Below are 12,985 nucleotides of genomic sequence, written 5' to 3' on the forward strand. Positions count from 1 at the left end.
AATTATCTAATTATTAGAAAGTTTTGTGTAATATATATTTTCTTATGTGCCTTTTCTATTTAAATTACTTATATATATATATATATATATATATATATATATATATATATATACATTGATTTCAGAAGTATGCTGCAGAACTTATAATTTAAATTAAATTCAATTTAATGACTTATTACAATTATAACTCGATTAAATTAATCACTTAATATATATAGCACAAATATAAGTATTTTTATTACTAAATAGGGTATTATTAATTTGCAGGGTTTCAAAAACGTATTTGTTTTAAGAAGATTATCTTCACTTTAACCTTTACTAACTAATGAGAAACAAAACAAAACATTAAAAATATAAGTTTAGGATTATTTATCTATAATCTGTAGTTTTTATATCATGCAAAATGACTTCGATCAAGCCACCGCCAGTTTTACCGGATATTGAAGACGACTTGAGCAATTATTTGTTGTGTCCGGAAAATTTACCAATACATAAATATGAAAGAAGTCAGGAGGCTTGGAGCCGCTCTCCGAATCCACAGACCCTCTTTAAATACAACTTATCCCCGATATCCAGCACGTTGCAAGTACGAATTCAAGTATTAATTGAATAGATAGAATAGTTTCTCGACTTGAGAACTTTTAGGTACAAAGAGACATGGATACCGGTCAAATCATAGGTTTTCGTGAAGTGCCACTAAAATGCGTGGGCGCGGACGCGAAAAATTCCATGTCATTTAACAGGGCTCCGGCGCCACCCAGCGAATCTGTCAGGGGCAGTGCAATGTACGTCCCCTTTCAGCCGGGCAGTTTTCCTGAACCAGTATTGAATCTTCCAAAAGGAAATTTACTGTTAGAGGACAAAGGTTCGAACATATTTATGTGAGAATTATTGTTATATGGTGTTGTTTTAGAACTATTAACTGTACCTCCTGGATTTAGCAGTGGGCTAGAACTACCTGAAGACGTCGATGGTTATAGCATTCTCAATAAACCGAAAACAGTAAATTTATTAGATGTTATTAATAAGGAAACTAACCTTCTGACCAAAACCGGTGGGTCAGAATTGGAGTTCTTTGGATCGCAATATGAGGATGAAGTCGAGGCGGAAGCAGAAACCGAAATGTTGCCCGAGGAGAAGGAAGTGGTACCCAAAGAGCCTCAGATAATCAGCTTAACCTCGGTACCGCCTCCAGCACCTGTCAAAGGCAGCGAATGGGCGATTCTGCTGGACGCCACCAACCCCGTGAAGGACTTTGAGAAGAAAATACCGGAAATGGCCAAGCTGTTCCCCTTCGAACTGGACACCTTCCAGAAACTGGCGATTCTTCAGCTGGAGCAGCACAATCACGTGTTCGTAGCGGCCCACACCTCCGCTGGTAAGACAGTGGTCGCCGAGTATGCAATAGCGCTCTCGCAACGGCACATGACTCGGACAATATACACATCGCCCATCAAAGCCTTGTCCAACCAGAAATACCGGGATTTTAAGTAGAGCATCAGTATTTTCTCAAACAAAACGTTCTTTTTACCCTCTATGTTTCCAGAGACGAGTTCGACGACGTCGGTTTGATAACTGGTGATTTCCAGATCAATCAGAAGGCGTCTTGCTTGATCATGACCACAGAGATCCTACGTTCGATGCTGTATTGCGGCAGCGACATCACCCGAGACTTGGAGTACGTCATCTTCGACGAGGTACACTATATCAACGACCGGGAAAGGGGACACGTTTGGGAACAGGTGCTTATCATGTTACCAGCCCACGTTTGTGTCGTGCTATTGAGCGCCACCGCCCCGAATACCATAGAATTTGCCGATTGGTTAGGACGTACGCATCAAAGGTAAATACACCTGTCAAAGAAAACAATACAACAAAGTAACCTTCTGTAAACAAATGAATAACACCAACAATAATCATAAAATAAAAAATTACCATAGATCCCTAACAAAAATTAATTCTGCAACGCTGCCAGTTTAAACGAATTGTATAAATTTGTAGGAAATATAACATTCCCTATTTATTATTTACAATACAGAAAAGTCTACGTGATAACAACGTTAAAGAGACCAGTCCCCTTGCAACATTTCCTCTACACCGGCCGATGGGGCGGCAGTAAAAACGACAGGTTCCTAGTGTTGGACGCCGATCGATGGCTGGATGACGGCTACAGGAGAGCAAAGCTAGCCCTGGAGCCCATCAAGGACAAGAACATAAAGTATTTCAACAAGCAGCAGGAGAAAACGCTGTGGCTCAGTCTGATCGACCACCTGAGAAAATCCGACCTTTTACCGGTGGTGGTGTTCATTTTCTCCCGACAGAAGTGCGACACGAACGCCGAGATCTTGTCTAGCTTGGACTTGACCACGCAGAAGGAGAAGAGCCTCATCACGATGTTCTTCAACAAATGCATCAGGTATGCCCGCAACGCTCGTTTGTTTTCCGATAATCACGGTAGCTCTGGACAGGTCGTTGACCAAGCCCGATCAAGACATTCCCCAGATAGTGAAGATGAGGAATATCCTAGGCAGGGGCATCGGTATTCATCATAGTGGGGTGTTGCCTATCGTCAAGGAGATTGTGGAGATGTTGTTCCAACGAGGTCTCATAAAAGTAACTCGATACAAAGTCACCAAGTTAGCGTCGGAATTAAATACGTGATTTTAGATCCTTTTCGCGACGGAGACATTCGCTATGGGCGTCAATATGCCTGCAAGAACTGTTATTTTCGATTCGATCAAGAAACATGATGGGATGGAACGAAGATACCTTCTGCCAGCCGAATACATACAGATGGCAGGTAAGAATGTCAAGACCTATTAAATATCGAGTTAATCCGAAAGATTCGGCGTCAACTCTCTTTCAGAATTTATTTCTAGTATTTAAGTTGTGCCAAAGAACTGAAAACTTCCAAAATGAAACTTGTTTATTAATCTAAAACTATTATTTAAAATCCAATATTCAGGATACAGGCCCTTCATATTTTTGAAGCATTTTACGGTGAACCTATGCAAATCACTGACTACAATTTTCAAATAATAATACATACATAGGCAGACACGAGGCTACTTCATACTAAACAAATATGATATTCGAGTGTTGTTCTTGGCTCGCTATAAATCTTATTAGAACGGTATACATTTTTATTTGATCAATCAATATTGCAGACATTAAACAGATGTATATAAATTTATAATAATTAGTAGAATAATATCTGCAATTTTTTTATAACACCTTTATTAGATACGCTTTGTACAATCTTAATTATATTTGTATTTTGATTAATTCACAAGCAAGACGAGTGTGAGAAAATACATCAATATGTATTCCTCAATTATAATAACTTATAGCTATATTTTACACAAAAGGTATACACTTATAATATTTGCAATGTCCTAAAACTATTATCCCTGGAAAAATAAATTTTGAAAGTAGACAATGAAATCATTAATATGCATCTGACAGTTAATGGATTATTAACGTATTTAATGTATGACGTAAAATCTAAACACCTCAAAGAGGCTTTCTTGATTCTTTGAAGTACAGTCAGTTTCTGTCTGTTTTTGCCTTCCAATTTCAGGCTTCGCCATCCTGATCTAGGTTTTCCTTTTTCCGATTGTCATTTATCCTGAAATTATATTTATTAGTACATCTCAGCGTATATTCTAGTCACTTTACTCTGTGCTTTTTATTACTTTCTGTAATTCATTATTAATTTTTATTACATTTTTATTTTCTGCTACTCTCTCTACCCTTGGTTGTTACTTTTTATTTTTCTTAAATATCTGAGTGTCTACCTCTTCAGCTCTTGTTTTCTTGATATTTATTTATGCATTTTCAATCCCAGTTTTTGCCCTATTGTTAGTTTATTAATTATTGTAGCATGTTATCCGTTCTTTTAGTAATTATGATCTTATCTGTACATGTTGAGAAGTATGACTGAAAATACTTTTAGCTCCTTGGTGTTTATTGATTTTTTTGTTTTCAGTCTTTCGGTGTTATTGCACTGGTTTTGGTTTGATTTAATGTCATATTTATTGTTATTATTATTATTAAAGACATGTTTTTTGTCACGTATTTTTTGTTAACAAAAAACTAGAGGTATAAAGATTCTATTGTAAACACGTCTGTATTAAATGATGTAGGTCGAGCCGGACGTCGAGGTAAAGACGAAAAAGGTACTGTGATCATCCTGTGCAAGCTGTTCGTACCCTCAGATTCCGAACTCAAGGGTACCATGATCGGGCTGCCTAGCAAACTCTCGAGTCAGTTCAGATTGACCTACGGAATGGTAAGATCGATGTGATGGTCGTTATTCGAAGGTCATGGGACGTCCGTAGGTGCTGAGCTTGCTGAGGGTGGAGAGCATCAGCGTGGAGGGTATGATGTCGAGGAGTTTCGGTGAGGCGGAGCATCAGAAACAAGTGGCCGACATGCAACTGGAACTGGAGAAAATCGACGAGCAACTGCAGGAGGTCTCTCACGAGGAACTGAGCGGATACCTGCAGCCTCTGGTCAAGTTCTACAAGGCCGCCAGCGAGTTCTTGTCTCACAGGAGTGTTATTATGGTAACGTTGGAAAAAATTCATCTATAGTCTGTTCAAAGGGTGTTTGTATACGCGTCATCGAAATTTGTAACGTCAAAACGTCGCAATGTTGTCGCGTCAACTCTGCGTTTTGGTTCAGTTTGGCTTTAACATACAAGAAAATTCTAATGTAAATAAAATAATTAAACAAAAATACTGTTATCAAATATAATTAATTTTAACATCTTAAAACTACAATTAAGAACACAGTTATAATAGTTTGTAGGTTAGACTTGTTTTATTATATTTACATTGAACTCTTTTCTACACTACCCACGATGTAAAATACTACGCACATATTTTTAAATAGTGGTATCCCCCTGGAGCGTTGGCCCACGTAATTAACAATTATATATCAAAGTAATGTATTTTATTTTCATTCGAGAGCATATTTACCTTTTACGTTTAGTTCTTGTTTCCTTCGATGGTGTGTTTACTGGTTAAGTCATCTTGATATCACTGTATTTTCTATATATTCTGCTACTACCTGTGTACACCATTCTTGATAAAATTAATCACTGAATTCTCTCTAATGCATTTTCCATATCTACAGAACAATTATTATTCATTCTTCCTCATACCTTCTAACCTAATGTTCATGTTTAATTCTGAACAATGACAATCATATCTGTGCACACAAATCTTTGACGCTCTACAGTACCATTTTCTACAATTTTATTCTATTAATTATGTGCGTGCCTTTAGTTGTTTCCACTCTCCTCGCCCTGTCTTGGAAATTATGACTATTGAATCATAACCCCATATTCAAGTGAATAACTAAGCTGTTAATTCCCAATCTATTCAGCATTTGTTCACGATTCCATTATTTGGCAATTTCTTCTTTTTGTGTGATCTATTTCATCCAAACTGAAGGTGTTATTAAGCATTCCTGTTTCCAGCATGAAAAAAACCTAATAAATTGTTATTCTAACATTTACCTTTTTCCATCAACATTTCTTGTCCTAATGCTATTGTCTCATTCTGAAATATCAATGTCTCTTTCAAATATATAAATTGATATAATTCTTCCTTGATTTTGTTATATGTTTTTAAAAATTGTATCATTTTAAAAGCAATCTCTGGAAGTTCCATTAAACCCCTTCGTGGATTAACTTTACACCACTTAAATCCTATATTATCCAACAATGTATGAACTGATGTTCTACATCTCTCAAATAGCTGTATATCTTTTGGATCTTTGTGGATATTTTCAATAGTATATTATTATTATTATTATTTATATAGAGCTGTTCCCTGTTATTTTGATTAGACTCTATTTCGTTGTTAATTTTACGTATTTAGCCCCAACTGTTGAACAATCCGAAGATCCAGAAAGTATTGGTGCCCGGGGCCTTGGTTATAATAACCCACAAAACCCACTGCAACAAGCTGGCGCTGATACTGTCGGTGGACCGATACAAGAGCCCGATAAATTACAAGGTCATGGTGCTGACCGACCCCACCATGGAAAGCGCGGTGCAGGATAAGAACGACCTGTGGTACCAGATGTTGGGTTTGACCAGGGAGCAGCTGTTCGTGCCGGGCGGCAACGCCGGTCACACCGTAATCACCGTCAGCGGCCTGGATATCTTCGAGATATCTTCCAAGGATATTAAGGTGAAGATAGATCTGGTGCTGCAGGATTGGCAGAAGAGACAGATTGAGCGGTTCAAGCTCGACCCCCCCGGTCAGAACTGCATGCAGGCTATCCAGGAACTTATCAAGTTGTCGATGCGGGCCAATGAAAATCCCAGGAGCTCTAGCCTGAAGCTGTTGCACATCATCGATGACCTGAAGGTCAACGACTATGAGTTGTATGAGAGAATCAGCAAAATGTACGATCTCAAGGAGAAGTACCTCGACCAATTATCCAGTACGCGCATACCTAACTTTGAGAAACAGGTTTGTAAGATTATGAATCGCGAATAACGACCCATTACCATTTATTATGTTCCAGTTTGAAATGGTCTTCGCACGGAAATTCTTAGAGGAAAAAAAGAGAAGCCTGGAGTATAAACTATCCAACGCCAGCCTGACCCTCTATCCCGACTATCAGAACAGGATCGAACTTTTGAGGGCCCTGGATTATGTAGACCCCCAAAACAGAGGTAACTTCCTTTAAAACTACATTAAGAGATAAAACTCGATAAGGCTCGCTGGGAAAAACGTTGCGCTACGTCTATTTTGATTGGCCAATTTAAAAAAACAATTCGCAATGAAGACATTAGAACTAAACTAAATGTATACCTAATCATAGAAAGAAAACTAATCTATGACATAACTAAAAATGATCGCACAATAATTGCCAGACCCTTTTTAAATAAAGTTTCATTTATTTTTGAATGGACATATTTCAAAATTATAATCATGTTCAGATTTTCTCCCAATCGTGAGGCGATTTCTTCAGTAATTTTTGAGAAAACTCGTCCCGAGGGGGCTGATGTTGCAGATATATCGATTTCGTTTTTTTTTTAAATATCGTCGGAGAATAAACCCCTACAATTAAGTACCAAAAATATTCGATATATCACCTACCGATATCATATATCAGGCACTACTTATTGTGGTGATTTCCTAAAACTGTTTAATTTTCAACATTTTAGGAAAGAAGTTTCGACAATCAAAAGGCTTGAACAAAAATCGAGAATGTTATGGAAGCGAAAAGTCAATAAAAAAAAGTCAATATATTATTTCCATAAAAACTGTCAAAAGTATTTTACTATTTATCATTCACAATTTTAATCTTTTTACCCTATTACAATATCAATCTTGAAAAAAATCGTTCCAAAATGCTGCTATATATTAATATTTACAAGCAAACTACAAAAAAAACATATATGACATAAATTCGGTACAATAATTTCAAGGTCTCGGCTAGGACGACGGGGCCAGAATGTTAAAAATCAGTCGAATGAAACTACTAGAACCGAAAATAGTAACTAAAAGTACACGACTAAAACACACTTCTCCAAAATTGCCTATAAAAATTAAACCTCTATTTTCTCTGTGGTTTCAGTTAGGTTCAAGGGTAACATCGCCTGCGAGATGGGCATGAACGAGCTGCTCATAACCGAACTGGTCCTGGACAACGTGTTCGTCAACCTACATCCGTCGGAGGTGGCGGCCCTCCTATCCGCGCTCGTCTTTCGCGCCAGAACGGAGGACAATGATTACGAACGAGATCTCACGCCCACCCTCAAGGAGGGCATCGCGAAGATCAAGTACCACCACGCGAAAATCGCCCAGATGGAGCAGGAGCTAGCGATCCAGACGGACGAGTTCCAGAGCGACCTGAACTTCGCGCTGGTCCACGTGGTCTACAGGTGGGCCAACATGGAGGCGTTCGCGGAAATCATGAAGCTGACGGAGGTGCAGGAGGGCATCATCGTGCGATGCATCCAGCAGCTGAACGAGACCATCATCGACGTGAGGGACGCAGCCAAGATCATCGGCGATCCCGCGTTGCAGAAGAAGATGGAGGACGCCTCGGCGACGATCAAGCGGAATATCGTTTTCGCGGAGAGTCTGTACACCCAGGAGGTCAAGCTGTAAATAATAGTATTAGAAAATAGGTGTAAAATATACGGATTACATTACTGTTCATTTGTCATATTCGTTATTATTAAAAAAACGAAATCTTATTCGCATTTCATTCCCATCCTTTGTTTCATCCAGCAAATGGATGATTATGAATCGTAACTTACACTGTTGTCTTTACAAAATCTACTGATTACAATATTATTTAAGTTTGGTACATCCACTTATTGAAAAATGGAAACAACTTCAGTGAAATCCTTTATTTTTTATCCATATGACGTACATAAAATAGGCTTAATTAAAAAACGGAACATTCAATATTAAAAAAAAACAGGATGTCATTATATTAAAACAAAGTACTAGTCGAAATATTTTTGTGTAATATGCTCTACACATCAATGTATTTCTACAAGAAAAAAGCGTCTAAATCAAGTTACCTGGAATAGCCGTGAGTTTGATGACAAAATATACTAACAAATTCTGCCGGTCTAAATAAAAGTCAGCTAACCGATATTAACGTACTAGCGTCAAATCTCGCTGGGAATAAAAAATTGTGTTCGTTAAAATTAAGTGAATGTTTTTTTTTACATTTCAGACGTTATTAAAACGAAAAGTAAGTGATTAAAATATTATTAAACGATATTAATTAATTTTAAGCAGTGTTTTGTGTTACTTTCGATTATTTCGGTATTATTGGAATTGTCAAAGAGTTATGACAAGTTTGAATAAAAAACGATTAAGAGTAGTACGGTCACGTAAAGTTATATTTTACATTTTTTCAGAGAAGACATGTTCTTGTTTGCTTGAAAATTTGTTCTTCCTTAAGAACTGTTATTAATTGATATGGTCCGAAGACATAATATATCATTGTACTAAAGGTTGTTAAGATTTTTATTGCCATTGACTTTTGAATAATTTTAGATTTCATTAGTAAATGTATTTCTTAATAAAGCACTAACCGAATATTGCACCTAATAAATACGTTAATTTGCGAATCAAGAGTTAAAATGAATATTCAATACAAAATAAACAGTTACAAAATAGTTTCATAGAATATTACTTGGAACATAAGACAAAGTAGAAAGTAATTGATAAATTAGTTATAGAAGACAAACTAATATGAGCTATCTTGCACGAGGGAGATCAAAAGGCGAAATAAATAAGCAAAGAACAATTCAATTTTATATAAAGTATTCTTTTAATCGGTCTTGTGTATTTATTGTTTTTATAATATATAATTTCGGTGAGAATTATGGATAAAAGTAATGTATAACCATAAAATTTGCATAGATGCAACACATAGGCATGCAACACACATGCAACAACTTTTGAGGCATTAATAAATATTAAGGCTTTTAATGATCAAAGAAATAACATATGTTGCTATATGACATTTAATTCTTTGAACCTTGTATCAATTATTTTGATTATTTATTTTATAGGCCTAAGGTTCAGAAAATCAGTAGTTAATTTAGTGATTGTAAATACATTCCTAAATGATAAAAAATAAATCACCTAATTTATATATTAATATACATGCTAAAGACACATATCAATTTAAAATTAGTTTATATATTTGTTTTAGTATGTACACATGTATTACATCATTTATTATTCCATACTTATGTTTATAATACAGAAAAAGATCATGTATATTTTTTGATGCCCTAAAGTTGTAACAATTAATTTAATTTAATTAATGTTAATTATAATCTTACTTATAATATGTTGATAATGTTCAATGGCGTAATAATTTACACTTATTTATACTTTGTTAGTTATTGAAAGTTAATGGAAATCAGATTTAACTAAATGCAGTTTAAAACTGTTAATAAATTATTTTAATTAATGTTATGTATCAAATACATTAATTATCTTATATTCAAAATACTGTAAAAACAATTTTTAACACAACACATCTGAAACACCTTATTTAAATTAGTCCTCGATCAATAGTATGTTTAAATCGCTAAAGTTGAGTCGGCCTTGACGCTTTTGATATGCCAAAAAATTATTTTCTTATGTTTTAGACTCCTTTTTACCAACTAGGGGGTTTATCTCGATTAAACCTACTGCTCTTAACGTGGACTCCGAACCACGGTCCTCGTCATTAAGCCTACCGACTTGGAGACATCCAGTCTTATCCAGCCTGGTTACCAGCATGACCGGGATCATTTTTCTTCTCGGATCTCACATTCCTTTGTCTGGCCTTTAAGACAGTCACATTTAGACACAATCACGAACATAAATTGCAATAATACACATGAATAGCTAAATATGAAAATCAAATAGGCTTGATGAAAAAATCAACAAGGAATATTGTAATTGGACATCTAAGTTAGCAGAGTACGCTTAAAACACTAAAGTTAAGAATCAAATAGACCTGTGACAGTGAAAAAATAACTTATTCAAGTCCTGTATTCACTTAAATGATTTATTTTTCTATCACAATTGTTAAAGAATCAACAAAATTTCATTATAATTCTTTATTATAAGACAAGATAATCCGGTTGGCACACTTTTTAAATTGGTAAATAAAAGAAATCAAGTAAGCTTAGAACTAAAAAAAAAAGCAAAATATACAGCATCGATATCCCAGTAGGCGGCGATTCACTCGTTTTGGCCGATTATCCACAACATGTTCACCCCGGCTCTGCCCAAATTCACCCTACCCAGCATACCCTGTTCCAGTTTGTTCACGTGATAGATGAAGAACAGGATGCTGTGGAATAAATTATTGTAACCCTGGCAAAAAAACAAACGATTTAATAACTTTTTGGGATGCCGTTAACGGACAAAGGTACCTTCACCATTTCGTAAATTTTCTTGCCTACTACGACGCGATAATGAGGCGGCTTCTCCGTCACTTCCTGTATGAAGAGACTGCGGTCCGTCAGCACTGGAACTTTGTCTATAGCCCTAATGCAGTACTGAGAGCTGAAGGCTTTAGTATCGGGCATGTTTGGCGATGGCATCAGTTGAGTGTCCAAATATGACGCCAACAGATGCATGACGATCTGAATGAATTATAACCGATAACAGGATCCTTTAAAAGCGAGGTGGTATCACTTACCGAACAATCGGTGGGTAAGGAAGCGTCCCATTCCTTACTGTTATAATGTCCACCAGCATTCCACCGAAACTCACTCATACAACCGCCTCGGGACAATTCACGGATCCTTTTCACTAAATAATCTTGGTTGGCGTGCAGCTCCAGGAACGGTAATATCGTCGAAAGAGATGGAATGAATTGAATAATTTGGCTCTGAAAGCGACGATTCAATAAATAAAAAAAATAACGCTAAAACCACCGTTTACCATTTGGGCAGTTTTCCTCAACCTGTCCAAACCGACCCCACCAATCCTAATATCAGTCATTCCATGTTTTTCCAGCGAATCGTTAATAACATCGAATTCCTTCACTAGTCTTTCTAAGATAGTTTGAGATATCCACTAAAATGCGTGTTTTATTAAAATATCATTCCTGGGCCTTAGCACCACTCACTATTCGTAAATTTTCATTCCACTGAGTCAGAGCTACGGTATCCACATTTATCCTTGTCCACACCTCGAGAGCCGGGACGTTACCGCCTGATTTATCTTCTGGTTTCGAGGACGGGCTACTACCTACAATTTTACTATATCACTCACAGAATTCCTCTTTATGACAAAAAAGTAAAACATCAAATCTTACCAGGAGATTGACTCGATAACTGGTACTGGCTTTTCTTCAGAAACGTCGACATATCTTTCGCGGATTTCGTTATGGGATGACTCCAAAATGAGCTCAATAGGTTGGCAGAATTATGTGATTTATTCGCCATTTTGTTCACCTTCTCAACTTCCTCATGCTCCTTCAAGTATTGATTCAAACTACTTTCGTCATCTATATTCTCTATACTGGAGACGTTGTGATATGAAGATAAAGGAGAGTGGGGCGATTTCGGCGTTCTTCTGTTAGATAGATTGGCATACTGGGATTGGTTCATCTCCGGAGTACCCTTGTGGTAAATCCAAGAGGGAGAGGGCATTGAATAATTCACGCTCATGCCTAAAAAAATGTTTGTTCATCAATGTTTATCAGGATATTGTTTGTGTTTGACTTACTTTCATTATGGGAGATACCAGAACGCCAACTTAGATGAGAAGCATTCAAACTGGTATTTACTGTTGGGGAGACTGAAGTGGCATTTAAATCTTTCTTCCCAGGAGTAACAATTTTATAATTCGGATCTACAAGTTACACGAACATCAACAATCATTAAAGAAACTAACACTAATATTTACCACTATCCTTCACACCTAATAGTTTTTTTTGTTCCATTGTAATCGAAATCTGATCCTTGGAACTAAAATAGAGTCGTGCTATTTTGGCAAAATAAAACAAAACATTCAAGGTAAAAATGATAACTAAACTGTATTCTATGTAATGATAGTAATTGAAGTACATCGAACATGTCTGTGATCTAAAACAAAGAACCCATGCTAAAGATCATTACGATACACAACACCGGAAACTTACAAATCGTACATCAAAATTAACAAAATGACTGCGTTTATGGTAAACCAAAATAGACTGTCTTTGATTTTATGTCGCTTTTTGTTGAGTATTAGACTTCTTTCTAAAAGGGTACTAGCGTTCCCTTGGGCGAGATTACGATTCGGCCTACAATATCAATGAAACCATATAGAAAACTTATCGAAACTACAACAAATATCACTTACGATTGCATTATGATGAACGATTTTGGCTTGAAAGAAAAAAAAAACGGTTATAATTCTTTCTAAAAATCAACCATAACAAAGACAGTTTTCTAACCTAATAATACAGAGCACCTGCCCGGTAGGCGTTACTTTCTTTG

At 36.4% G+C, this 12,985-nt stretch overlaps 2 protein-coding genes across 2 annotated transcripts; one reads left to right on the forward strand and one right to left on the reverse strand.

The window, feature by feature from the left end:
- The first annotated feature begins 299 nt into the window (after positions 1–299).
- Positions 300–8,227, forward strand: tst (superkiller complex helicase subunit twister). The gene is made up of 12 exons (XM_076412783.1): positions 300–586; positions 646–865; positions 914–1,490; positions 1,547–1,843; positions 2,039–2,416; positions 2,469–2,613; positions 2,668–2,800; positions 4,146–4,291; positions 4,341–4,568; positions 5,889–6,488; positions 6,544–6,694; positions 7,603–8,227. The coding sequence occupies exons 1-12, from the start codon at positions 404–406 to the stop codon at positions 8,136–8,138; spliced, it is 3,594 nt and encodes a 1,197-aa protein (XP_076268898.1). The 5' UTR covers positions 300–403; the 3' UTR covers positions 8,139–8,227.
- Positions 8,228–10,594: 2,367 nt separating this feature from the next.
- On the reverse strand, positions 10,595–12,984 carry LOC143201619 (transmembrane protein 209). The gene is made up of 10 exons (XM_076412790.1): positions 12,849–12,984; positions 12,646–12,789; positions 12,411–12,589; positions 12,231–12,356; positions 11,818–12,174; positions 11,629–11,750; positions 11,442–11,576; positions 11,197–11,388; positions 10,928–11,140; positions 10,595–10,868 (listed from the first exon to the last, which is right to left on the reverse strand). Exons 1-10 carry the CDS (start codon positions 12,854–12,856, stop codon positions 10,734–10,736), a joined length of 1,611 nt encoding a protein of 536 aa, XP_076268905.1. The 5' UTR covers positions 12,857–12,984; the 3' UTR covers positions 10,595–10,733.
- Between the last annotated feature and the right edge of the window lies 1 nt (position 12,985).

Source organism: Rhynchophorus ferrugineus, unplaced genomic scaffold (genome assembly GCF_030347505.1).
Source record: "Rhynchophorus ferrugineus isolate W39M unplaced genomic scaffold, kcgeb_rfMv2 rfM8, whole genome shotgun sequence".
Taxonomy (NCBI): Eukaryota; Metazoa; Arthropoda; class Insecta; order Coleoptera; family Curculionidae; genus Rhynchophorus; species Rhynchophorus ferrugineus.